This window comes from Temnothorax curvispinosus, unplaced genomic scaffold (genome assembly GCF_003070985.1).
Source record: "Temnothorax curvispinosus isolate PA1 unplaced genomic scaffold, ASM307098v1 QBEX01002834.1, whole genome shotgun sequence".
In the NCBI taxonomy this organism is placed as follows: domain Eukaryota; kingdom Metazoa; phylum Arthropoda; class Insecta; order Hymenoptera; family Formicidae; genus Temnothorax; species Temnothorax curvispinosus.
This window is the reverse complement of record NW_020212614.1, coordinates 33,803-61,704: the sequence shown is the minus strand read 5'-3', so window position 1 is coordinate 61,704 and position 27,902 is coordinate 33,803. Positions and strand designations below refer to the sequence as shown.

Here is a 27,902-nt window from a genome sequence, read left to right as displayed (position 1 = left end):
GTCTATAAAACTGGCTCTAATTCCCTCTTCTTTTTCGCATTAGTGAAGAATTCGAGAACACCGTGCATTCATGGCCGAGTGAATAAGCTTGTCCGAGTTTAGCCGCCTTTCTCTCCCGGCCGTTTTGCTTCAATATTATTATTCGCTTAGCTTCTTGTAGCCAATACACCGCCAAATAAGCTTAACGTAACAGCAAACGCTAGAATTCGGTAATCGAGAAACGAATGTCAATAAAACGATCGATAGCGTCACGTTTGAGGTGAGATGACCTCTTCACGCTTTCTATTCCCACATACACGAACCAATCGCACGACTCAATTTGTGAAACTCAATGCGAACTCAATTTTGTATGAAAACTTTTCTGTGCTTTAATATGAATCAAAACGAGTCGGAGGCCGACTGCTTAATCACATCGCGATGAAAACTCGTGTCAACTGAATAATCTAATTTGCAAGCGTATATAGGAGAAGAATAAATTTTTATTTAAATATTTGATTTAAATAAAAGAGAATTGCTATTTGCTGGGCAAAAAAAATTTGATTAGAAACTTTATAATGCCGTTAAAATAATAAAATCTACGTTCAAAAACTTATAAAATATTTTCAAATATAACAAGTGCATTCGAAAATTAGCACGCATATTTGATTTTATACATACACCTTTAATAATTAACGTTCGAAAGGTGCTATAAAATTGCCTTCTCGGCATCTTCGGAGTATCATTTAAAAGTATCCCCCTTTAGAATCGCGAAGAGGTGTATTTTATGTAAATGCGTGACCACCTTGATCTATCGCGGCTCTAAACACGCCACATTCTATATTATCTCCGCTGAAGAAACGATCCCGACCTAAACCACAATGAATATGGATCATTCTTGTTCGATCTTCGAAGCGTGGAACGATCGCGAACGCGGTCGTACAAGCGTAACGAACGTTCGTGAATCCGATGCGCTCGACTTTAAGTGACTTTCTCGACGATAATCTACCGTATAATTATCGGCCTCGGCGTGTTAAGATCGCGCTTACTTACACAATTGCGCCGCCGCTGTTTATTCGCGAGGTAACATTCTTTATTTCGAATTTATCAAACTCATTATATATTACACGACGGGCGCGTAATTATCCCGTGATTGAGGTGCGCATTTATGTGCTTGGAAAGCATTTTTCGTAGCGAGAAACTGGAAACTCTGCGCCTTAATTCGCCAATTTCTGGCTTTCTCCATTTATGAGAAGCCGCCCAGACATGACGACGGTCCGACGATATTTTTTCTTTCTGCGACGGACTCATCGTTCGACCACGCGATTCAGGAATCGATTATCGAATATCGTATCAAGCGGTCCGTTTTATGAAATAACACATAATTAGCTTGCTGTTAAAAATATGTCGTAAAAAATATATTATCTTTCATGAATTGAGATGAAAAATAATACATTATTTCATATAGTTATTAATTAACATAAATTTAAATATAGACAAAAAGGTTTTAATTAAGCATTCGTTAGATGTTTTCCTATTCAGATTGGAAACTATATCAATTATTATAATACATATTTAAAGAAAATTTGAGAAAGTATATTAATTTAGAGATAATTGTAATTATATAACAATTTTATATTCTATTTACAATATGTAATATATAGTTTTACTGAAAATTATATATTTCTACTCTCATTCAATAAAGATATAGTATTAACCGATAAATCGAAATTATATGGTATTACACATCACCGAATATATGCGTCATATAATATGTGTAATGAAATACAAGGAGCGTTCAATTAAAGAAAGATAAAAAAATAAAATGTAATTTTAATCTCGCGCAAACAATCGCATCGCGAGGAACATATAAAATTTATATTTAGATCATTATACGCACTATGATGAACGAGGCATATAACCACGACCTACTATCTCATAATAATAATTAAAAAAATAATAAAAAATCGCGTGTTAACGGTTAAGAGTATATACACCGTCTAAAACTCCTAATTACTTCGGCGAAAAGTTTCACGCACGGTGGGCGTGGTGCGTTTTATAAAATGTGGTTGATGCTTCCCAAGGAGGAAGTGTACCAGATGGCACATATCACGTATGCCCCGACCACACGCATAATATATATTTTTACACGCTTCGTGACGATTAACCACTCCCGGTGGACGACGATTCGCGGGTGACATCATCGCGTTTATTATCGCCATAAGCGCGAAAGCTCACTGCCGCGAATTACTCACTGCTTCGGTGAAAACGTTTAGAAGAGAAAATATCTCTCTCTCTCTCTCTCTCTCTTTCTCTCTCTCCCGCGGAATGCGTGGCTATTATTATTCAGGATGTCGAGCGCATTCTAAATAAACATCCGCGGCCAAGTCGCAGACGGAAGTCGTTAATAGAGTATTCTCGATAAAGCTCGCCAAAGGCAGTTAGAATGATATAACGATAAGGTGACGTAAGAATACAAGTTGTAGCAACTGGACGATGACATTCCAATTTAATATCGGCTCTTGAACCAATCGAGAATCCTTCTCAAGCACAACACACAAATTCAACGTAGCAATCTCTGGCAAACGACGCGTTTTTTTAGTCGACTGCTTTCTTTCAAAGCATGCATTCTATTTTTCACTTAAAAAAGTAGCGAAGACATAAAACTTCGCGGCTAGAAAATAGATAAATTTTCAGCGTATCGATGATGAAATACCAATGTAATTTATATCGTTGTTTCAACAGTTTCTATACGGTGCGAGTCGACGCCTAGGATAAGAAACGAGGAAATTGTAGATCGCCCGATATCTGACCGATTCGCGGAAGTCGCGCCCCGTCAGGTTGCGCAGGTCAGTGCCACTCCGAGGAACCGAGTTTACGATACTTTAAGCGTTCCCGAACGATGCGCTCTCGGAAAAGGTGATGGGGTCGTCGACCTCGGGCGTTGTCGCGTCCTAGGACGAGAAATGCCTTTCAGCTGTTAAAATCCTTCAAACGAGAGAGACTATGCCCAAACGCGAGAAGCGGCCGTTCGTATTTTTAGCGCTCTCGCCATCGCGCGGTGACATCGCGGGCAAGCGGATTTTCAGAAGCCGTCGTGTCTCCGCCGCGCCCGTTTCCATCTTCTCGCACGAACAGATCGAGCTCGATGCGATTTCGTTCGGTTATTCCCTCCGAGGTTCCTCCCCCGGGACCGACGTGCTCGCTCTCGCACGTACTCCTGCGCGTCTTCCTCGCGTCGCTCGGGGGGAAGGGGAAAAAATCAAATTTATCCGGCGAACGACGCGAGGAATGTCGCCGTGAGTCAGATACGAATGTCCCGCGAGCAAATGCTCGCACGCTACGCTAAAATTGGAACTCGCTGGCGTCATAAGCGTAAAAAGCAGCGAAGATGCCTCGCCTCTCTGCGGTTGGGTTTTGTTTTCGACCGTAATGCCCGATGCGATTATATCCGGCTCCGTTAACGCCCTGGCGATGAAAGCGTTAATAACGTCGCACCGCGAGCTTCGCCTTGAAGCAACGGAATTCAAATTGCTTTCGACGGCTCAATAACCCCCCAAGGGTGTCCAATGTTTTTTTTTTTTACCGAAATAAAACTTTGCAGTATTTTCTTCTTCAGATCTCCTTTAATTAAATCGTCTTCAGTTAAAATGTCTCAAGTTATCAATTTCTGAATGATAAATTATTGAAAATAGGTCATATCTGCGAACTTTCGAAGACGTATAATTAGTCTAATGCCACATTGCTCATTTAATTTCAAATGAACCGTAATGTCTCGAGAAGATTACAATTTCCTTTTTCAAATCTCGTTTAATTAAATTGTCCTCAGTTAAAATGTCAAGACATCAATTTCTGAATGATAAATGATTGAAAATAGGTCATATCTGCGAACTTTCAAAGACATAATTAGCTTAATACCACTTTGCCCATTTAATTTTAAAAGGACTGTATATCTTGAGAAGATTATAATTTAAGATTAAGGTAGGTATATAATGACGGGTTCTCACCAAAGAAATTTCTTCTGGCGAAAAATCAATTCGTCATTAAGTTTACTATTAAGATTAAGATAGTGTATGTATACGCAAGGATTTCATACGGTAATCTCGTTTTCGATAATATAACGGGCGGCTGTAATAAAGAGACCGTTGCTAAGAGAGATATCGCGAAAGACCGGCTTTTGAATCGACGCATGCGATGCGTATGTACATACATGCGAAAGCCGAAAGGAGGTGCGCGATATCGAGGGATTAAGACGAACGATCCTCCCGGGTGATTCATCCGAGCCTGCGGTTAGGCCGCTCCGCGGTGACTGCAGGACGACCGTTGCGGGCGCTGTCGCAGTCAGCGATTCTCATTGCGACGAAACGCGAGAAACTCGTTACGCGGGACAATTTCCGTGCAAATCTCGCACGGAACAACGAGGCGGATCGGCGCTTTTTCGGCTGCGAAAGAAAGAAAAAAGAAAAACGATCGGTCTTGCCGCTCGACCGCAGCGTCACAATGTTGGACCCGGGCGGCCGAAGGGAGAGTCAGGCTACCACGGTTGTGGCCTTCGACCGATCTTTTTGAGGACGAGGTTCGCTGCCAGACCGGTCGTGTATACGCCGGTGTGTGCGTGGAGAAAATAATCGCCACCGATATTTCGTTCGGCCTCGCGCGGCGCACCGTCGTCCAATAACGATCTCGCCCGCTCGTCGATTCCTCGAATCTTCTGTGTGATCGCGTAATTTAATAGCTCCTCTTTACATCTTTCTGGATAATTAGACATTTTTTTCCCGTGAATGTAATATCGAAAAAGGAAAAAATACTCGGAAATTATAACTGTCACGAACACAATTAAGAAACGCAAAGACCTATGCTATCTCACGGAGGACAATTAACGTTAATTAAGCTACAGTAATCGACAAGCTTAGAATTGATCGATCCTTTTAATGATTGAGAGGACAGGGGGAGGAAAGGAGATGAGACACGTCTCGGAAAGTGTTGCTAATGAATCGAGTACAATACGATAATAAGGGGGGACGAAGGACCTGATGTAACCCAAATTTCACCTTTCGTGCGATATCTTGTGAATGGATACCCCCTTCCTACCACACGATGTCCCTCCTCCCTCCTTACCCTCCCCCTTTTCCATCGGAGCCTCGTTCTCCGACGAATCCTTTCGAGACGAAGAAACGCTCCAGGCGTTTCGCTTCAGTAACCGCGGTCTTGGTTCAGCTCCTCCCGGATTCCTTTGTTTAATGCCTTATTGCGATCTTTTAACGCCGTTGCACTGTTGCCATGCGCCGCGCCCGAGAGGAGCCCGAGCCGCGTTGCGTCTGTTCCGGAGGTTTCAATTAGCCGAAATTAAACGGAACCGGTTTTGTTAACCGTTTATTACCTCAGAAAGTTGTAAACCGGGCGGTAATCTGCCTCGATATAAAAATAAAGCCCCGAAATTCGCATATAGCACTCGTTCCCGATAACGATTATCGACCACTTTGTGACACAATTATGATTGACGTCAGAGAATACACAATACACACATGACTCACAAAACTAATCAATTGTGCTACGCAATTATCTATAATTAATTAATTTAAAAAAGGCACTCGACGAAAACCTTTCAATATCAACGAGACACAAACAAACAAATATCTATGATCGTGGTGTGTGTGCTACAGTTATCTTCGTTTATAAATTTTCAAAAGAAATTTGTAACAATAACATGATTTGATCAGTTTCGTGAGTCACCGTATATATTATGAAGTTATTTTTATAATTTATATCTAATCAAAAAATTTGAATTTTGCATTCAAATATATGAATTATAAAAATTACTCTATTATATATTTATATATTCTCTGTCAATCGTTGAAAATAATCGTTTCCATTGAATGGAAGATTTGTAAAATGGTTAACATTCAGCTATATATATACAGCAAAATGTCACATAGAAACATGACGACAGAAGTAAAAATTTCAATCTGAATGCAATTTTCAGAATTATTTTACTTTTACGACGTGTCACATTGATAGCAGAATATTTTCCACTTCTACGTTCCGCATTTTTGGATAGTAGAATCGAAAAACGATCTAAAAAAACTCTACTGGTATTCTAAGTTGCAATTATTTGAATTTCCCCGAAATTTCTTCGTCTCGAACGTCAACATCAATACTGTAAAATTAATATTCCGGGATCTTTATCGCATAAGTTGAATAACGTAATTACTGTATAATGAGCTCGTCTGGTGCCTGCGAGGGTACGCCACGATATCCGTCGAGACAGATTGCGCAAGTACGTCCCAGTATCCAAGCAGATGCGGCTCACGTACTGACGGCTGTGCCGTCATCGTAGATTTAAGCGCTATGCGCCGCCGCGCCGTGTGATTCAGAACGTTATTTAAAATATGAGGAGCGGGGTATGTGTGCTGTGCATCGTGTCAACGATGCGTCAGAGCGTGACGGAATCTCCAACATATTTCTCCTGGGATGCTGCGTGACCGTTCGCTCTCCGCGCCGCCGACTTTTCTTCTTTCCCCGCGATTTCCGAGGGGAAACGTCGCGTCGTTGAAATCAATTTTAAACGCGTGTCGCGCGACACGTATTACAAATTACCAGCGCAAGGATGAGAAACTCGCGCGCGCTATCCCCGCGCGCGCAGACTCGCTTTCCCAAATTAACAATTATGGGAACGTGAGACGTAGATCCTTAACGCTGCGCACACGTTTGCGTTCTCTCCGCCGAAGCTTTTCACCGCGCCGTATGGGTATTGGCCTTTACGCTTCTGAGATCCGCGTAAAGCGAGAAGGGATCGACACGTTTGGCCGGTTGTCACGTATATATATCGCGGTACCTCAGCTATTTATTATCCGACAGATCAAGACATATATGTGACACGTGCCTGGGTCTATCGACTGATGAATAAGTAAAGAGCCGGGTGAATTAGGGACTTGAGTCAGATAAATATCAACTCAAGTCGTTAATCTATTATTCATGATCACCGGCAACGAGCAATTTTTTCACATAAAACAGACATTAAGGGCAGATAATAGACAATTCATACTAATAGATTGAGTACTTAAACCATTAATATATCGATTTTTATATTTTCAAAAAAATGTATTTTATCGCTCCTAAGAATGATTTACGATCATGAGCAGAATCGGAATAATATTTAATTTAATTTAATTGAAATAATTGTCCGAAGTAAAGGTAAGTTCGTGAAAAGTCTCCGCCCGTTTTCAATCGCTTACGACTGAAAGAAAAAAAAATATATTGTTGCTTTGACGTTATTAACGAGGAAAAATTCGATGTCCGAATCGCTTTGAGAATTTCGCCACGGCGAAGATTAAGTAGCGTTCCAGCTACTTTTTATTGCAACCTAGTGCAATGCGATCTTTATGGCCAAGACTGACATATAGGGTTCGCGTAATTTTCGAATTCCTTACGCGGAAAGCGCGAAATAAAGATTACATCGGTGCGGCGGATGGCGACGATAATCGCGCACTTCCTAACGGGGAGGCATGTTTTCGCGGACGCAGCGGACAGTAAGTACGGTAGTTTCGCGAGAGGGGAGAGATTTCCGGACTCCTTTCGATGAGTGTGCACGGTGCCAGCGTACCGTTGCCGCTGGGAAAACGTCTGTCGCGCGACAACAATGCCGGGCCGTGTCGATCGCGCTCGATTACTTTGAGTTCTCTTTCTTTGCCTTTTGCTCTCAGAAGACGGTGAGCCGAATCGCGTCGTCTCACACGCGCGTTTAGTCGCGATTTCTATACATATTATACGCGTACGAACGCAATCGCATGATGTCGATGCTCGTGATCGGTGATTACTAATTTCGAGGCAATATCGGAAGATGATCGACTTCGTAATTAAATAAGCGAGCTAATTGAGCAACTAAGATAACGCAATAATTTCCTGATAATAAAAAATTACTAGTTATTATAAAATTTTGAAAATATATTGAAAGAGATTAAAAATAGAATAATTTTTAATAATTCGTTTAGTAATTTTGCAAAATTATTAAGAAAATAGCAGTTATTAATTTCATCATTAACATCATTCTATTACTCCACTATTTAAAAATTTTAATTATTTCTCAATTAAATTTCAGTATTTAATTGTACAAAAATAAAAATTAATAACTATAATTTTTTAGTCTACTTTTAGTCTACAAAAATTTTTGCTAATAGTGTTTTCAAAAGAGATGAAATGGGTTTTGAAAATACAGGGATCAATATATTAATTAACGTACTTAACCCATCGATTATTAATAAATCATATACTCTTAATGTCTATTTCTGAAAGAATCGCTTGTCGCAGATGGTCATAACTAATAGATTAACGACTTGAATTGATTTATCTGACTCAAGTCCCTAATTCACCCGAATCTTCAATTATTCATTAATCGATAAAATTAATAATTATAATTTTAGTGTAATTTTACAAGGACTTTTGCTATGCAGTAGCGTTTTCAAAAACCTTTGTTTCTTAGTACCAGACAGACTATTGGATAGATCTTTTAAAAGTAACTACTAGATAGATACTTTATCCACTATTCTTTATTTACGCTTGACAGTCAATTGATTGCGGGTGATCCGCGACTTACCGAGGAGAATTTGTACGAAGGCGATCGATCGGGCTAATATTCTTCTCGAGGTCCTCCTCCTCAGAGGCACTATGAATCACTGTGAATCACTGAGTCACCAACTGAGAGACGCGGGGTTCAGTCGCGACGAAAAATCAATCGAAGGGAAAACGTCTCGGGGAATATAGACGACGGGAGAGAGACGGCCGACCGTGCAGACGGGTAACGAGCGAGTGAGAGAATGATCGGAGGAGCCGCGAAGCTTTGCCGGTCGGCCTGCTCGCCCGAGGACGAGGGAAAAGGCGAGCACCGAGTCTGCGTTACATTCGACAGACCACCCTTCGACATTCAGTGAGGCGAAAAGAAAAACACAAGAGCCGATAGCGAGTAGAAGACGTCCGCAATGTCATCGAGACAGTGCCTTGCATTAAGGCGAGATCGATGATTCAATTACGAGTTCATGTCGCAAAATGAAATACGCGAGATTCGGGAAAAGACTTATCGACTTTATTGCTCTCGTCCGGTTGAAGATTGCTGGTACTCGGAAAAATGTCGTTTGCAATAAACATCAGCATCGGGTCTATGTAATTCCGTCTGTTCCAGCCTATCCGAAATGTACCGAGTGTATTCAGAACATATTTCCTTTCAATTGTGGATCCTCCGATCAATTTCAAATAGACTTTTCTTTTCCGAGAATATTGAGGCATTTTAGTTATTCATAAATTCATAATTCACGCAAGTGGTATCGATGCTTGAATATTTTGTTAAGATAAAGCTCAAAAGAATCACAAGGAAGACTTATATTTATGAGGTATACCTTATATGGAATACCTTATATGGAATACCTTATGTGGAATACCTTATATTAGGTCATCCCATAAGTAATGCGGTTATTTAGATATTTTTAAAATAAGACAAAAAAATTGACATTTTAATTTTAATCCAAAATATATTTTCCATTATTATTTACAACTTCTTCACATCTCTTAATCTTAAACTTTCAATTCCCTGGCGATAAAAGTTTTTCGGTTTTGAGCTGAAAAATATATCAAGTTTCCTATTATACTTCATTATTTATATAAGAATGACTCAATATGACTTATTGTCGTTTAAAATGCATTTATATAACTAGTGACCTAGTGTTATCATATAACTGCTCATATCGTACATTTATAAATAAATAAACTTGAATACTATCGGCATTATTTCCTCTGAAAATAATAAAAATAAAAAACAGCTCATGTCATGCAGCTGCATTTGCACGAAATTGTGATAATTTCTCGTTCACCTGCTGCTTCAGCTGCTCCTATCTCTTCCCGCTTTCCCATCTCTGGTTGTAAAAAAAAGTAGCTCAACTTACACGAGAAAAGAATCGACCGCCGGCCAATTTGCGTTAACAATGGAACTGTCGAATTTGCTCGTTATCTCATCGTAACTCGATCCCTCGTGAATTTCGTGGAAAAGTATCGTCAGAAAGATTGACCGATCGGTCGCCGGAGAGCGCGTCGCACAAAACGCTACGCAAATTTTGTGTCGCGTCCGTTCCGGAAATCGAGGAAACAGAGCATAACAAGTAAAGGCCACGAATATAGAGAGAGAAAGAGAGAGACTGGATTACAAAGAGATTCGTCTTTTCTAGCACAAATTCCCCGACGAAACGACATCGTTTCCCCTACTTTCTCGAATATCGCAGTATCGTTTTGGCGCTAACGGCGCTACAAGCGACGATGAAAATGATTCGGCTTGGATTTCCTACGAAGAGCACGCGCTTATCGGGTAAAGTACTTACGTCGTGCCGATCAATATACATCGAATACGTGCGCGCCGTGTACTTATTCGAACGGCGATGTTCGCAGGATTTTCTCCTCGTTATTTTTCAGTAAGAAGTTTCTTTCGTACGAAATCTGCTGCCTCGCGATCTCCTAAGAGTTTATCCGTGAAAAGTTACCGCGATTCGCGAAAGAGATTCACAGTTCCTTAAGTTTGATAAATTATAGAGAATAATTAGTGGCGCTTTGAAGAAAGTTCTTCTTTTCAACGTTTTCATCAGCACCTCAAAGACCGCTTAAAAAGCGTGAAACTTTAGTTTAAAAAGCCTGAGGCGTGCTTTTAAATCCTCACTGGTCGATCATATTAAAAATTAGATAACTAAATTAAGTGCTCGAATAAGTAATATTCTTGGTAAAAGCGAGAGAAAGAAAAAGAATATGTATTAATACACCTTCGAGTGTTGCCGAACGTAGTGCACAACGCAGTTTACTTAGGATTTTTATGATTAGCAGTTTACTTAAAGACTTTTATTAATTACCGAGTCAAGTAAAAATATATTGTACTTACAAGGATTCTGCAGCACCTGCCGGTAGACGCGAAGCGCCGCGGTTCTCTGGTCAACGTAATCCCACAATCCGTCGCAGGCGATTATGAGAAAATCCTCGGTACCGTCCAGATGTACGCATCGGACCTCGGGCTCGCCGCTGATGTACGGTTTATACGGGACATCGCCTGGAAAAAGAAAGGAAAAGAAATGAAAGAACGAGACCGCTCCGCTGTTAAGAGGCACGCGCTCGCCGGAGGCTTGCTATAGGCGCGAACGCGAAAAGCGGAAAGGAATGTTCAGCTCCGAAAGTATGCGATTATAAGATTGGAGCGGAGGCAACTGTTACGGTTTATCCATTGGTAAAGCCGTAATTCAGATATTTTACACGTGAAAACCACGCCACGCGGCGCGCAATTAAGTATAATTAACTGTTTAATGAATAGCGCGGCTAATTTAAATAACGACGCCACTGCAACAACGCCGCGCTTCCGGTTATTATGAATCCGAACGCCGCGGCCGCTTTTTCTCCCATACTATCCTCGCGAAACCGCGCCGGAGCTTGGCATACGCATCCATATTACACGTATACACATGCATACACACACACCCACGCGCGAGAAAACATATTTGCATCACGCAACCGAGTTATCTCATTCGCCATAATACAAATTAATTTTTACAAATTTATAATTAACCGTCCAAAGTTTTCATTTAGGACCCTGTTGCGCTAACATCGTTAGCGATAATTAATTTCGGTTAATTAAATTCTCTATGCTAACGACGGCGAGTCATTAAGGCTTATTTAATTCGCGTCGTTGATATACGAATCGAGTTTTATACGACGTAATTCGAAGAGGAATAAGGCAACAAAAACGTCCAGATCGTTAAAAAATGTCGCAATAAGAATCTTCTCTTTACAAATTAAATCGCGACGAGTCATCTTGATCTCTGGAGCGCGTCGGAAGGTCAACGCGCTGATGAACGTTCGATATGTCGCGGCTCGCGAGCCCTACGTGTCTAAAGATAAGCGAGAATGGGAGAAACAGTCTTTTAATTATTCCGGACATGCGATTGTGCGAGCCACACTCGGTGGAGCGCCCCCGGAGCGTAACTGCACGTAGTATTATGTCAGCGGGCGAACGGAACCAACAGGATACTCGACACGCGGCCAGAATTCTTTTTTTTCCTCTCCTCTTTCCTCCTTCACCTTTACAGGTCGCGTTTTTAAGCCGTAGTTGGGCACGGGCTCGCCCGAACGGCCCGGGCGCCCGTTCCTTATTTGGCTACCGCGGCGAACAATACTTGCGAGTTCGATAACGAACGACTTTAATTCTCGGAACATCAGTAGTCTCTAACAACGGGAAAGCTCGCGCCGATTACGTCAATCCGAAAGTAGCATTTCCTACACGGCGATTACTTCCGTCTGGCGTGGTAATTCGTATATCCATCGAAAACAACATCGGTCTCGATTAGTTGCAAACCACGTTTTCGACGACTACGTGTGCGGAATCGAGGTTTCGCAGACTATGAAAAGCGAAAAAGTTTCCCTACAATTGCCAAGGAAAAGGAAAAAAAAAAAAAAAAACCACTTCCGTTACGAGTTCGGTGCGGCGGTGATCTAACATACTTTCCCAAGAATTAGGCGTGATTAGTTTCTAATTCGAGAAGATTAATATCAGACTTTATTGTTTTTAAGTTTCTAGAGGAATTAATTAGATTGCGGTGAAACTCTAATATGCAACTTTGTTGCATGAGGATTTTTATGTCTCTTTAAATCTGTGCACTGTTAAATATTAAAGGATAAAATTTAAACCAATACCTTAAGTAAAATAACATTTTTTTTGTTATTTTTAACTATCATGTCTGTCAAAATTTATTATTTTAACTCCATTTAGTTCAGTTGAACTAATATCGTTTTAATTAAATTGACGACATATTGAGTAAGAGCAGTGGCGATCTATAAGGATGGTTAAAAATAATTCTAATTGATTATAATTTGACACTACAAATTTAACAGTGTAAAGTTATACGAAACTCCGGAATTGATATCGGTTTCTTACTCGGTTTCTTACATACTACTTTGCGTTCCTTGAAGAATTCTGAACGACGTGCAAGCATCGTTTACTACACCGCAGTGTCACGATCGACCACGCTGTCTCCATCTATATGTTCCTGTCTTCTTCAACGCGGCGAAGGCCGACTGGTAAATCCGACAGTGGAAACTTTATCGAAAAATATAAATCCCTTTGAAGCGACTTTGATGAAACTTCGGACAACTTAACCGCCGATTAATTCAATCGGCACAACTGCGAGAGCTCTAGTTATATAATTCTAAGGTCATCTCCAAGTTTATCCTTCAAATGTCAAACAAAAAAATTAATAATTTTGTCTTCTATCAGTTAATAAAATATTTTAGGTATTATTTGAATTAATCGTCGCGTATAATTAGAGTTTAATTAAACTCACCCTTAGATATCTCTGTCGTTTAATTATTTAAAGGATTATCCAAACATTTCGTACGAAATAAAAAATGCTAAGTTTTTTATTTTCAGTAAATTTCTATATCTTTGCGGATAAAAAACATACGTATTACAATCACTTACCAATGGCTCGGGATATACTGAGGAGTCCGTTTACGCGCAACACACCCATACAATGGACGACAGCTCCTCCCATATTGTGAATCCGTTCGGTCTCGTCCTGAAGGGAAAAAGATCATGACGTATGTAGTAAATAGGGCACATCGTACCCGGCCTCGATAGATCTTGCACATGGCATTGTCAATAAAGAGTCGAGCGTAATATTCTATTTCGTGATAACGTATAGATGTCAAACGTGTCGATACTTCGATACTCTCGCTTGGATTACCTTGAATACCTTGGATTCATGTTTCACGCGTCGCGATTGTTCGCAATATAAAGGATTCCAAACGTCAGTGACAGCGTAAAATTACTGGTTTAAAAATAAAATCACTCCCTCTGCCTTTCCCTTCGAACATGACTGTCATCGGGACGCAGACCGACAGTGACAGAAGATTGCTGAATTTTCAAAATTACGAGGAATATTTAGATTCGCTAGTGATACCTGCAGATATCTGCTATCTCAGAAGCACCAAAACCGCACGCCAGTTGGCTGAGCTCGGTTACCGCTGCACGGGCGAGACTCTAAACGAAGAGAGCTTTTATCGTCGATTGCGAATCGTGAGAGATCTATTGTTTCCCGTTCACCGTCCTTACGTACTCACGTCGGAATTCGTGTCGCCTGCCGGAAGGTTAATGGAGGAGCTCGCCCTGCGCGAGCGAGCCAACAGATTAAGGATTTTATCGACCATCGTGTTTGTCCGCCGCTTCAGAACGAAATTGCAATTCGAGGAATCGGCTTACATCGATTTCAGCGATCGGCTCGAAACGGAAGATTGGCTGCCGTATTACCGAGGGGAAAGAAAATTATCGCCGCTCAAGCGAGATCTCGCGTACTATCACTGGAGAATGGGGAGGACGTGTTTGAACGAGACCCGTAATTACGTGCCGATCGTAGACCCCAAACGTGGCCTGTTGTTGAAAAATATTCACGACAGACAGGTGATCACGGTCGATCCGGTTGTCACGTCACCCGGTGTGCAGACGACGCGAGTTCGGATACATTGCCCGTTTTATGAGCACGTAATATTGTACGATCATGTGATTCAAAGCAAAATTGCACATGAAAATTAGAGATGTCAATATCATTCAACATTATTACACTGACTAGATTTTCACATCATAAATCTTCATGGCGTGCATCTTTTCTCGCCTCTTTTCCAAGGAAAGAAGACGATGGCAATAAACAAAGAGTATTTTGATAAACAAAAGTTAAGATTACAATCTCAAACCAGCGTAAAAAATGATTGTTAAGCTGATGGACTATCGATTTAGCCGATGAGCTAAATTAGTTTCATATCAAGAACGTTTGACTATAAATACGAATGCGAGTTTATTGCAAAAGCGGGATATTTCGAGGATTGAGCCAATTGGATATGCGATTTAAACATTAAGAATGTTTCAAAAACGAGAAATTATCTTACATTTTTCATTCCATTCTATTAAAAGAAAAAGGAAATCCAGGTTACTTACTTCTCTCATGGGTCGATGAGGATTCACCAATTGCTTCACGTTGCCGCGTGTAACCAGCGAAGCCATGGAGTCGCCAACCCAAGCAATGTACAATTTCTTATTTATCAGCAATGCGCAAACCACGGTGGTACCACCGTTTAATTTCTGTAACAAAACACAATGACTTGATAGAGTTATAGAGTTATGGCGAGAAGCGAGCAAAATAAAATACAAATTTCATTTAAGGAACGTTTACCTGTGTACTCGATTTCGCTATGAATTGTGCGTCGGTAGTTAGGAAAGCATCGCGCAACGCACGTTCCGGATCCGTAGGATAGTGCACACTCTCGACCAAATATTGATGTAGATGCGTCGCGCAATACGCCGCGGCATCCTGTCCGCCGTGGCCGTCGAATACGGCGTAGTAATCCACAATAGTGTCGTCCTGCAAAGTATAAATTAACGTATCAGCTCGTATATTAGCACGTCGACAATGTTAAATCGAAATTAATTTCGAATATAATTGCCAATAAATTTTGACGCGTAAATTAACACTTATTATTTCAGCGTTATATTAAATAATTAACTGAATAATTGCGAACGGCCAACGAGATCTCTACCTGAATATTAAACATGGTATTCAAATCGTGCAGGATCATGTGGCGGTCTTCCATTTTTCTTCTGGAATTTTTAATAGCACCCACTGTCACTTGCGGCGTCGACGAAGGTGGTGGCAGAAGGGCCAGTCTGCTGTTATCTAAATACCGCCTGCAGATCTCGTTCACCTCGTTCGTGACGGCTTGCATGAGCTTCAAAGGCGCGTACGCTGCGAAAAAGATCAATCCATCTTGAATATAAATTATCATTAATGTTAGAAATCAAAGTTGCCTACATCATCTTTTAAATGGACACTTTGTATTTCGCATTTTCTGTGAATATTTATTGAAGTATTACGAAATCTCATAAAAAAAACTTACTCTTTTCTTGCTGCCTCAGTCCGCAGATTTCCGGCTGTTTCTTGCATGTTGATTTGATCGCTTGTATCACGAGACGTGCGATGTAAGACTGTAAGCTTGGTGGGCAGTATCTGAAACCAACCGCATGCTTTTATGGTCTTTCTTACTTCCGAGAAATATCTACAAAGCGATACCAATTTCATAACGACAGAATGCAGAACGATTTGACCAGTTTGGAATCAACTTTTCTTAACAAAAAATACGAAGGTAATATCAGTAGCTTTTTGCGATAGTTTTATATTAGTTATAATTTATAATAGTTATATCCCATAAAGCGATACTGAAACCAATTTCGTAAGCATATGCTTTCAAAAACAAAATTTCTAAAATATACGAAAGTAATTTTTAGCAATAGTTTTTTTAATAGTTATAATTTATATCTATAAACGATTAAAAATAAAAAAAGTCCGCGAATTAAACCGTCAAAACAAGAATAAAAAAAATAAAATCTTATTGTACTTTTAATTACGAAAATTAAGTACGCAGGTCAGCGCTTTATCCTTTAATGAAAAATCTATCTTTTTCAGCTGCGTCATACACTTGAAATAAAATTAATAGATACTCGGAATTTTCTATAGAAGAAAAGAAGAAAAAAAGAAAAAATTATAAGGAAGTACATAGAGCGCAATTAAAAGGAGCGGACTTAAACATTCGTGGCGTACTCGGTTATCTCTCGTTTATCATATATCGTGTATATACAGTTTATCCTTTCTGTTTGGTACGTGATAACGACCGACGATGGGCGGTGATAGTCTCTCGTGACGGTTTCAGTTAAAGTAGATAAACGCGGCGATAGCGCGGAAGTAGTTTTCATCTCGCGACGATTCTCAGCCGTTTCGCGCCTTCAGAGAATTTGCGCCGGTTCGAGAGGGCAAATTTTTTACGTAATCCCACGTTTCCTGCTCGCGTGATGCACCGTGCAGCTATGCGTAACTTTTTTGCGCGTCGACTTTTTTCCACATCGCACACGGTATCCTCGCGACGACTTTGAGAGAACTCGAGTATCTTTGTGCGCAGCTTACAGCCGCGGTACAAATCGTGCTTATTGAAACTTGTAGGAGAAAATATTTCATAACTTTTTTTCATTTTTTTTAAATAGAATTATTATAAAATAAAAATAGACTATTGCAATAATGTTTACATAATATATATAGGGTATCTCAAAAATATCAATTTTTACTAGTTTCCGAGAAATCCTTGTTAGCCTTTATGTTTGTTAATGCTATAGTTAAAGAACTTGCGTTCGTTTCTTTTCCAAAATATAATCAATTTCTAGAGATAAGCGAAATGCACTAGCAGCTAGTTTTACTAAATTTTTTCCTCTCAACTATAGTGTTCATTTTTTCTAAATTTAATTTTGAACGCGAAACTTTCTGAGAATATATAAAGCAAATGTATTTTTAGAATGTGATAATGTCTAAATGGAAAGGGGCATGGTTAAATAATATTTTCATAAAGATCTCTAACTTGAAACAATATTAGAAGATATCTATGAAAGATTAGAAGATTCAAAATTATTAGCCCACATTTTTACTTTTTCATGCGTTATATAAATAGATCGTTCGACTTTCTTGTTCTTAATATTGTATAAAGTAGTACAATATCAGCTAGATATAATTATAGATATTTAATAAAAGAATCACAATTTTTAGGGCAACGGATCAATAGAGAGAAAGAAGAAAATCCGATTGGAATTGGCACGCCAAAATAAACAAGTCGCAGTCGGTGTCGCCGAATTATTTCACAAAATTCCCGTTTCTGTGATTGTTTTTCATAAAGTAATTAATCAAACATTTCGCGTTAAAAATAAGTTCCGCTTTATTTACTCGCAGACGTGAGTCTTATCGCGGGAAAGAGTCGCGAGTAAATAAACAGATTACGCGAGAGGCCTATAAGCCAAGGTGACATCGTATACGTATCTTCGAATCTGCTCGATATAAATATTAATGAATGAGTTTAAACTACTCTCCGCGTCTCTTTTCACTCCTAGAAATGAACGAAACATATATCAGTTAAGTTACTATCATAAATCTAACGTTTATAGAAATGAGTTATAATTTATAATAAAATACATAACATATATATCTCTCTCTCACTCTCTTTCTAGTATTGTATCTAGATATCCCGAGTTCGTTGCTCAAAGATCAAATTCATCTCGCGGATACAATACAGAAAGCGAGCGGAGTCTCACGCGTCGGACAAGCCCGCGAGGCTTTTGGCGTCTCGTCGGAATGTCAAACGCAAACGCACACGTACGCGCGCATACACACACACAACACACAGCAGACACACACGCACACGGGGACGCGCGCGTGACAGCGCATCACCACTCCCACGCGATGATGAATCCAAACAACAAAACGCGTTTGCTTACATTCGATTGAGGTACTGTAGAGTGAGGCTGATGATCTCACCGACGAGCTCGCTCTCGTTGACGTTGTAGACGCTCACCTTCACCGGCAGCTGATCGTCCGGGTTCACCCTGGCGACGAACTCGGCGAAGAATCGCGAGTACTCGCCGAGGTAGTCGCCGTCCGCCACGCAATCCGCGGCCATTGTCGCGTCCCTTAAACGCTCGTAAACGCACGTGCCGCGCGAGGAGGCAAACGCGCGACGCCACGCCGCGTCGCTTCGGTCCGCTCCGCACCCGCTCCGCTTTGCTACGACGTTTGCTACGTGCGCGCGCGCGCGTGCAACTACGCTACTCCGCGTCTCTCCGCGTTCGACGCGCACCGGCCAGCACCGGCCAACGTAACTGTCACGGCTGCTCGCGTAACGTATATCGACGCACGCGAGTCGATATCGCGCAACCGTCTGTCTCTCCGCAGTACTCCGCACCGTCGCCGAGTCGACTCCGAATCGGGGGGTACGCGGCACGCGACTCCGATACGCGATATTTATATATAAGTTATGTCATTCATTCAGCGGAGCGTCCCGCGTCGCGCACACCGTCTCGTACACTCGGCCGACCACTACGGACGCGCGCGGGAGCGGGACATACTTCGGTTAACTTCGAAGGGCGCGTATGTGTGTGCTGTGCACTCGCGTACGCACGCATGTACGCGCGTATGTGGAACGGAAAGAACGAGCGGCGTAGTTACAAGGAGAGACGGAGAGGGGAGGACTGAGGAGGAAGCGTGAGAAAGGGGAGGGTGGAAGGGACGCGCGCCGCGACGTTCGAAACCCTGGGCGTTCCACTTGCTCGCGCCTCCGTTTTTTTTCCCATCGACGAGTCGACGAGGATCGACTCACCGCGGTGAAGACGCGCCAAGAGATCACCTGCGGTCGACGCGTTCCCCCGGCGACCGCGAATGTCCGACTTCCGCGACCTTTACCGACGCAACGATCCCGCGTCGCGTCGTTCCGCTCGCGAGATTCTGCGCCTCGCCTCGCGGCAGTCGCGGCCACACGACGGTTTCAAGGTGGACAAATTTCGCGCACGCGCCTCGTCGCGATAAGGAGATCTCGCTTACTTTGCGGGAATAAATTAAAAAATGATTAAAAGAACCTACATTGAAATTCATCACCAAGTTTCTATCCTTCCTTAGTGAACAAAATTCTTATAATTTTCTCAGAAATTTTCTATAAGAATTTCTTATTACATTTATGAAAAATTCTGAAAAAAAATATGTCAAATTTTTTATAACTTTTAGAAATAGTTGGATGAGGATTTTTGGAATATTTCAGTATCTGTATGCCTGAAAATTTCTAATAAATTCTCATATTTATTCACATTTCTAAATCTGGAGTATTTCATGATTTTGTGAGTTTTTCTGAAAAACGTTCCAATTCATATAAAAAAAATCTGAGAAAGAGTCTTAAAGTTTTGACAAGAGAAGTCTTAAAATTTCAATAGTAGAAATATGTCTGCACTGTCGGACTGGATCTTTAGCCGGTATTCATAATCAGATCTTATTTCAAGACCGTCTTAAGTAATATCTTAAGATGCTAATACGGCTCTGTGATTGGTTAATGACATCTTAAGATTGTACTTAAGATGGTCTTAAATACAAGAACCGACTATGAATACCGACCTTTGTGTTTAATAATATTTTTGCATACGTATTTTTCAGTTCAGCAAACTGCGCGCCGAATGATGTCGATTGAAACGCGTTCTCAAATTAAAGCCAACAATAGTATACGTAATTAAATTGATAAGGGGGGGGGGTGGAAACAGATGCTTTCAGCATCTGTCGGTGCTTTTGCAATCGACCGTTTCGAGCCGTTCGTCGCACTTTGCGATAAGATATCTGATGTTATGTCAGGCTTTCGAATTTACTCACAGGCTGTAAAACTTTACATGCATACAATTAGAGAAAAAAACGCCATTTACGATCAGAACTCTTGATAGTCCGATAATATTGTAACAATTTTGTTCACTTTTTCCAAACTCTCTCTAAATAAACTGCGCGCCGATTTTTTGTCGTTAAAATATAGTTCCTAGTTGGAACAGTAAGTCTATATACTTGAATCGATGATCGAATTTAAATTCTTATGCTAATAAGTATCCTTATTAAATCACTCTAAAGAATTATAAAATTCATACAACATTATTATCAGACTACCGAGATTCAGTCCTGATCGTAAACAGCAGTTTTTTTTCTCTCTAATTGATTATGTATATCTAAAATCTTGTTTCACTTAATATTATTATTGTTTGCATACATATATCATTGTACACATGTGACTCGGCTTAAATAATAAATACGTATATGTACACGGACTACACCTAATCCTAATAGGAGATCCGCTGTTATAATATAGTGCATCTCGTGTCAAGGGAGGATACCTCTGCGCCCTGTTTCATTTCCTGGCTTCGTATGTGCAGATACGAGTTCTCGAACTCCTTTTGCATCCATTCGGGCAGAGGGATGTTCCAGTTCTCTGGCGGCTTCTCCCTCTTCTCCCAGACGTTGTTCTGATAATGCGCGTGCAATCGTTTCGCTCTGCGTTCCTTCTCGCTCCTGATCAACTCGTCCTGCAATGATTTCGTTCCGGTATTACATCGCGTTACATTCAGACGCGTCATCGCCGAGACACGCGTAGCAACCTGCGTACATATGCCTCTTCCGATTTGTACTTTTGCCATTGATAGCAGTTGTGATAATCGGTCTTCCATTGATCGCAGTCGATCATCTCGCCGAAAATGAAGTACTGATGAAAACGACCTCTGATACTTGTGCACTCGTCATGCTCGTCCTTGTACACCATACAGGGTCTCACCTGACGAAAGAAAAAATATAAAATTGACAAAATATACGATGGAAATTATGGAAAAATGATATGAACGGAAATGAAACAATCATATACCATCCACTCGTACTCGCGAGGCGGTTTCTCTTCTTTCGCTTCGCCCATATTCACCAAAATTGAATGTCAGTCTTGAGCTCTTTTAGAAAAATAAAATCGCCTATTTGCTCGCCGGACGCGTGTCTGACACGCAGCACGAGTGTTAAATAACGATGTTAGGTTAGGTATAGGTTAGGTCAGACATGCGTCAATACAAGTGCGGCTTCAACCATTGTTGCGGTTTATTTGAAATATGAAAAGAAGTTCTGAGTATCTATAATTCTTGAAATCGTTCGTTATGAAAAGAATTCGTTTATGAACAAAAATGGGAACTCAATTAACGCACCTTTTCGTTCATAAACGTATGTATTCGTACTTTTCGTTTCATAACAATTAATTTCAAGAATAGGTACCCTGGAACGAATTTTATATTTGTTTCCAACATGTATAAATTCTATATTTTCAATTCACGTTTGCCTGCTGATTGATAACTTTTTAAATAATAAATAGCAGTAAATTAGAGCATTGCCAATCAAATTTTTTTAAAATGTTCTCAAGCCCTTCTTTTAAAAAAATTAAAAAAATTTAAAAAATCCAACTTTGAATGCGAATAATGCGACGAAGGCGGTTCATGTAACTTGTATAACTTATTATCTAATATTCGACTTTTCTCTGTATCTATGTTTAATTTACGTGACTTTGATCAAACTCCAATTAATTTAATCAACGATTAACTTTCTAATTTGTATTATTTTGTGAAGACAACGATTCTGCCATGCCGGTTCAATCGATCGATCAGGATAACTGGAATTTGATCGAAGTCGAAGATATTTCACGCGAACATTCGGTTGGTATATCTTTGTTAGTATAAAATATAATACTTACTGTTCAATAATTCTGCATTTAAATAGCAAAGAACAAAAATATATTAACTCCGAGTTAATAATTAAAAATAAAAGAACGGAGGTCAAAGAATTAATCTTCTTCGCGCCGCTAACTGAAGTGCGCTCCGATTGGTTCGATTTACGTCCAGTCGATTATTTCTGGGGAAATTGGTCGCGCGCCACGAGTCACTACTGTTCGCAAGTGTACGTATAAAATTAAATTCCCTAGGTCTGCAAAGCCGAGTGACAATAGCGAAAATCGAAAAACACTTCGGGGCTCGGCTCCGGCTCCGGCTCCGGCTGTCGAAGAAGCGGCGGTGGCGGTGAAGAGGTTCTCGGGTCTCTGTCACTTTCCTAACCTCTTCGCTGCTTGCGCGCGGATGTCCCGGTATCTCTGGTGCCGTGTAACTGGTGTGATAATCAATTACCGGTGATTTAATCGCGCGCGAACAATAACATGATGTCGCGGTCAGTGCGCGCGGAGACTCGTAGTCGTGCCAAGGATGACATTAAACGTGTGATGCAGGTAGTTGATAAAGTTCGCCATTGGTAAGTTTTCCTGTGTCGTGTTGGAGATCGAAGGGAGAGAAAAAGGCGGACGAGGAGAATCGCCGGGTCTCGTGTGTTTGTCGCTTATTTCTCGGAAGATAATCACGGATCGTAAAAGTGTAACAAGTGCTTTTGGTTTTGTTTCATTGTCGAAGGGCGTGCTCCCAAAGATACTAATGAAAGACTGCAAGGCGGTTCACTAATGTTCATAGTTGAAATACCCCGTTTCGAATATAAAATTATGTGGAAACTGCTCGATAAAAGCTTTTAACTTGCTTAAAAATAAGCGTTTGAATGAGAACGCGATCAGTTCGGTTGCTGATTTCATAGCTGGAGCTCTAGACGTCTTTAGATAGAGTGATAAAGTTTGTCACAGCAACGAGGACAAACGTATAATAATATATAGTTTTGTTACGAAAAATAAAATATTTTTCTTTCACATTTTATTGCATAAGAGATGTTTTTGCTCCTATATTTTACTAAAATCGTTATTTATATGAAAACAAGTAACAGAATGTATATATACAATTGCAGGGAAAAGAAATGGGTTACAATAGGAGAAACAACTATGAAAATATATAAATGGGTTCCAATCTCGACACTCGATCAGGTATTTCACGCAAGAACATAATTTATGCTGATCAAAATCGACCAAAGCAGATAATTGTATAAATACAGAACAAATGTTTTAATTTATAGAAGAAAAAAGGAAAGACAGTTTCCGACAAGGAAAATGGTTTACCAAGAAAAGGAGGGATAGAGTCGTCAAATTCTAATTTTGGACTTACAGAAGATTCCAATACATGTGAGTGTTTGGCGTTGATGATTTGTGATGGCGTTATTGTTGTGGATTAACAAAATACGGATTTTCTGACACGCTAGGTTTCTCCACTGTTAGCGATTCCCAAGGACTTACAGATTTCTCTGCACACCTGGGCTTTTCGGAGGACTCCAATTCTCAAAATAGTGAACCTGCACCCAAGAGATTGAAGACTGACTAACGACCTACAATCAGCATCACCGCCAACATATAGGGACACATTTAGGAATCTATCTCTTTCGTGAATGAATTTGCACTTGATAATTTTACGTTAAGTCGTACCTCTCAATAATGGATGAAAAGATTTTGCAAGAAAAGATTTTCTTTTCTGTTTCATCCAAATTTAGTGAGATATAGATAATATATATAAATATATGAATATATATACAAAATATATACTTATATAATTACAAATAGTATCAATCCTATGAAACGTTTTGAATTATGTATAACGGAGTTTATTTTTTTACATATGAATTTATTACGAATTTCCTCATTGAATTTAGAAACTAGAAACAATGATCGGCTAATTGACTAGAATAAAATCAGGCGAGTGATCAATCCGTTTATGTATGTATGTATATTATTTTTACACTAAATTTTTAAATCTTGAATATATCGCTTATAAAATTATTGTATGCATAGGGTGAAACTTGGAATCGAACTTGGGATCTGTCGACTACGAATCAATCGCTCCTACACAGAATAACGCATCACCCTAGTTCATCTCGTTTATTAAATTCTGGTTTCTGTATAATCCTTTCAGATGTGATACGTAACTCTGTAGGAACAGTCGATTCGTCGGCAGGACCCTGATCCATAAACGTCTCGGACTATAAGAAATTGATTAAAGAATTAAAGTTTTGAGTGAAAGAGTATGAGACGATTGTAACCCATTTCGGGAACAATAAAGTACATATGTACGTTATACGTAACCCTTCAAAAATTCGAGGGTATGATAGACTTGAAAAGTTGAAAAAGGCTTGATAATAGCCTTTGAAAGAAAAAGCTTGCTAATGGCGGATTGTACATTCGCCACGATTGTGTAATAACATTACAGTATTATTTTCTTTCAAAACTATATTTTTCTCGCTATAACGATATATGGTTGTATCAAGGATTATCCTTGCAAAATAATCAATCGGTATTATAATTAATTTTGCAATAAGTCAAGTGCTGAAAAAACACGTACATACATATACATATATTTTACCTTCAAACATAGTTCACGCTTCTGATAGTCTATAAATATCATTGTATATATCTCAAATATCATTTTTTTCTATTGATACTATAGGAGAACTTGCATTCCTGTGCGTTACGTTATAGCACCGTGACATGTACAAAATAAGCTTGGGCTCATACGAATAAAATAGTTGAATGACGTCTTAATCAGTGCATACTATACATCGCTTATATGAAAACATTACGATACATTTGTAGTATGTTTGTATAAAGATATAAAAATTAGTAAGAATATCTTTAGACGCAAAGGTATTCTCGCTAATTGTTATAGCAAGTATTTCAAAATATAAGAAAGTGCGTGTGATTTGTAGAAATATCTAATTTATAATATTTCCACTGAAATTATTTAATGAAACATCAAGCCAAAATTTCATCACATAAGTCGCATAATGTTTGAGGAATATTCTTCATTTTGAGATTTTTAAGATAAAAATATATGTATATTTATGGTTTTCATTTTTACAAAAAATGATGTACATTTAATATTAATTTAAAATATTTAAAAATTCGTATATATATATATATAACATGTATAAAAAATTTCATTTGATTAAATATTTTACTTGAGCACTATTACCAGGGCAATATTTTTCCGTCATACTGCACGAAACAACCGGTTTGTTTTTCTGTCAACGAGTTCAAGGTATCCAGAATGCAACCGACGCTCGTGGCGACGTCCATCGGAGCGTTGCTGCCGCCTAGATCGGTGCGTACCCATCCAGGATGCAAACACGCCACTAAAATTCCATCTGCTTTCAGATCGATGCTCATCGATTTTGTCGCCGCGTTAAGTGCCGCCTGTTTCCCAAATGAGATTAGATAAGATATTTTGCAAAGTTATTTCAAGTGCTTAATGATGTAAGATACATATTGATTAATTCCAGAGTGTAATGTAGGGGTTTCACATTCTTTAAAAGTTAATTACATTTTCAAGTTAATACGTAATAAGTAATAACAGCGCTCTACAAATTTTATTAAACGCAATTATGTATTTCAATAGAATGCACATCTTGAGCTTAAAGTTTTACCTTGCTGCATCTATAAGGATAAAAACCACCGTCGTTATTTTCAGCAATACTGCCCAGGATAGACGTCATATTGATAACCGCTGCTTTTCTCACGCTTAATCCCGCTTTATCCTCGGAATTTTTCGCGGCCGTCTTCAGCAACGGCAGGAAAGCCTTGAATCAATTGTTTCCTCAGTTACGAATCGACGCAATTCGTCAATGTAAAATTCATAAATGTAAAATGATTGTAGGCGTACTTTTGTCAGCATAATCGGTGCCACGGTGTTTATGAGAAAACCGTCTGTGATCTGCTGCTTCTTCATGAGGCCGAGACGCGTGAATTTACTGGAAATACCAGCGTTGTTGAACAGAACGTTGAGACCAGCGCCATTTACCCTTTCGTTGACCGTGTCCACGACCCTCGCGTAGCTATTCGTGTTTGTTAAATCTGGGAAAAGACAATGTAAAGTTATTTCACGAACAATATCGATGTTAGAACTCGCTACATGTACGTTTGTGAAAAGTTCAAGTTTTGTTTTACCTTGCGCGATAAATTTTTGATAAACCTGGTTATCTTGTATTATGCACAAGCATTTGTCAGAACATATGTCATGTATCAATGAGGATTTACTGACATAATGGCCTGACACAGCACTTCTTATATCTCCATTAGATTGTAATAAAATAAAAAAAATTCTACTACTTATTACTTCGATTTTACATTATATAATAAAGTTAAATATAATTCATAATTAGTTTATAATAAAATTAGAGAGAGAAAACATATTGCCACTTTGACATTACATTAATTAATTAAGTTTCATAATCTAAAGACTTCGGAAAAATTTGTGTCACAGGAACTTCAAAGTAATAAATTTTGCTACAAGCTTGGTCCGATAAATATGCGTTAAATTTTTTTTTAAAGAAAATTTCAATCAAATTATCCTTAATATTTATTTCATCTTAGGCTGAGTTCGTCTTGACGCTTTCAGCGCTGTAAGCACCATTCTGCCTTCGTTGCACAAACGAATATCAAACGAAGATAGAGCGATGCTTTCAGCGCTGAAAGCGTAAAAAAAAACGCGACTCCATAATATCTATAAGATAGACAAAGAAACAAATGACAAAAACGTGTCCGTATCTTGCGATATTTTTTAAGATTTCCGGACTGCTAAAGTGCTAGTCACGTCGCAAGAATTGTTAACTTTGGCACAATGCTAAGCGCAAAAGATGGCAAATAGTGTAAGGGAATTAAAATATTTTGAAGAATGAGGCAATTTCGCGACTGTCTTTATATTTATTTAAAAAATAAGTATATGATTCATATCGCTGTTTTGTTGAACGCTTTATATCGATTTGCGAGGTATTATACATGCGAGACGTGACGTAGAGATATTTCTGTTATGCGTTAATTCGACTTTCTAAGTAATGCGATAATTCTCATTATCGTCATATTCTTCATTATCGCATTTCAACGAATCACCGCATATCACGCGCCGATAAAGAGTGAAAATTGATTTCTTTATCTCGCGCGCAAGAAGAAAGGATCCATCTTTAACGTTAGAGAACTCTAGAGTCAGGTGTTATCAGATAGCACGTGTTATCGATCAGCACCGACTCGGCAAAATCGTGTTGTTTTTTTTTCCTACGATAGGAACATTCGCGACGTGTTCCGCTCTGGACGTTTTAGATCGTATAATTTCAATTTTTCCTCGTCTCGGGATCTGCCCGGTGCACGGTCGCGGATATGAAAGCACGCAAACTGAATAAGGCGAAAGCGTGGTTGATCTGTTGCGAAAAATCGCAAACCGTCGATTCTGATTCGAGTGATCGAGAAACTGAGGAGCACAAAGCGCGGAATAAAGTGGAGAGGCTGGTGGGCAGCAGGGAAAAGAACAAAACGGAGGGCAATGTGGTGAATAGGGGCGAAACGCAGAGTAATATTGAGATGACTGAAGTGGTGAGGGTAAACAGTGAGATAGAAGATAAAACGGAGAACAAGGTGGAGGACGACGTCGAGAATAAAGTGGAGAACAAAGTGGAAAATCAAATAGATAAGACGGAAAATAAATTGGAGACCAAAACGGAGGATGACATTGAGAATAAGATGGAAAACAAAGTGGAGAATCGGGTAGA

At 39.6% G+C, this 27,902-nt stretch overlaps 4 protein-coding genes across 4 annotated transcripts in view; 1 reads left to right on the top strand and 3 right to left on the bottom strand.

Annotated features, from left to right (window-relative positions):
- LOC112451984 (flocculation protein FLO11-like) overlaps nt 1-18,982 on the bottom strand; it is a 52,298-nt gene extending 33,316 nt beyond the window's left edge. Inside the window, exons 1-7 of the mRNA XM_025011959.1 lie at nt 18,347-18,982; nt 15,934-16,043; nt 15,577-15,782; nt 15,213-15,401; nt 14,978-15,121; nt 13,469-13,565; nt 10,886-11,050 (exon numbers count right to left, since the gene is read on the bottom strand). Coding sequence (XP_024867727.1) covers nt 10,886-11,050; nt 13,469-13,565; nt 14,978-15,121; nt 15,213-15,401; nt 15,577-15,782; nt 15,934-16,043; nt 18,347-18,528 — 1,093 coding nt within the window. The 5' untranslated portion in view covers nt 18,529-18,982. The remainder of the gene's footprint in view (nt 1-10,885; nt 11,051-13,468; nt 13,566-14,977; nt 15,122-15,212; nt 15,402-15,576; nt 15,783-15,933; nt 16,044-18,346) is intronic.
- Nucleotides 18,983-20,009: 1,027 nt separating this feature from the next.
- LOC112451981 (UPF0545 protein C22orf39 homolog) lies at nt 20,010-21,481 on the bottom strand. Its single transcript, XM_025011955.1, has 3 exons — nt 21,283-21,481; nt 21,031-21,195; nt 20,010-20,950 (listed from the first exon to the last, which is right to left on the bottom strand). Exons 1-3 carry the CDS (start codon nt 21,328-21,330, stop codon nt 20,726-20,728), a joined length of 438 nt encoding a protein of 145 aa, XP_024867723.1. The 5' UTR covers nt 21,331-21,481; the 3' UTR covers nt 20,010-20,725.
- A 955-nt stretch (nt 21,482-22,436) lies between these two features.
- LOC112451979 (B-cell CLL/lymphoma 7 protein family member B) lies at nt 22,437-25,252 on the top strand. The gene is made up of 4 exons (XM_025011953.1): nt 22,437-22,694; nt 23,229-23,304; nt 23,394-23,499; nt 23,577-25,252. The coding sequence occupies exons 1-4, from the start codon at nt 22,603-22,605 to the stop codon at nt 23,693-23,695; spliced, it is 393 nt and encodes a 130-aa protein (XP_024867721.1). The 5' UTR covers nt 22,437-22,602; the 3' UTR covers nt 23,696-25,252.
- LOC112451978 (C-factor) overlaps nt 25,245-27,902 on the bottom strand; it is a 5,296-nt gene continuing 2,638 nt past the window's right edge. Inside the window, exons 3-5 of the mRNA XM_025011952.1 lie at nt 26,024-26,214; nt 25,788-25,940; nt 25,245-25,557 (exon numbers count right to left, since the gene is read on the bottom strand). Of these exons, the coding sequence (XP_024867720.1) occupies nt 25,333-25,557; nt 25,788-25,940; nt 26,024-26,214 (569 nt within the window). The 3' untranslated portion in view covers nt 25,245-25,332. The remainder of the gene's footprint in view (nt 25,558-25,787; nt 25,941-26,023; nt 26,215-27,902) is intronic.

Coding starts and splice junctions, on each gene's coding strand:
- LOC112451981 (XM_025011955.1), bottom strand. CDS start 21,330: ATGGGCGAAGCGAAAGAAGAGAAACCGCCTCGCGAGTACGAGTGGATG. Junction 21,196..21,282: donor CTCGCGAGTACGAGTGGATG/GTATATGATTGT, acceptor TTCTTTCGTCAG/GTGAGACCCTGTATGGTGTA. Junction 20,951..21,030: donor ACAAATCGGAAGAGGCATAT/GTACGCAGGTTG, acceptor AAATCATTGCAG/GACGAGTTGATCAGGAGCGA.
- LOC112451979 (XM_025011953.1), top strand. CDS start 22,603: ATGATGTCGCGGTCAGTGCGCGCGGAGACTCGTAGTCGTGCCAAGGAT. Junction 23,305..23,393: donor CAATCTCGACACTCGATCAG/GTATTTCACGCA, acceptor TTTAATTTATAG/AAGAAAAAAGGAAAGACAGT. Junction 23,500..23,576: donor TACAGAAGATTCCAATACAT/GTGAGTGTTTGG, acceptor CTGACACGCTAG/GTTTCTCCACTGTTAGCGAT.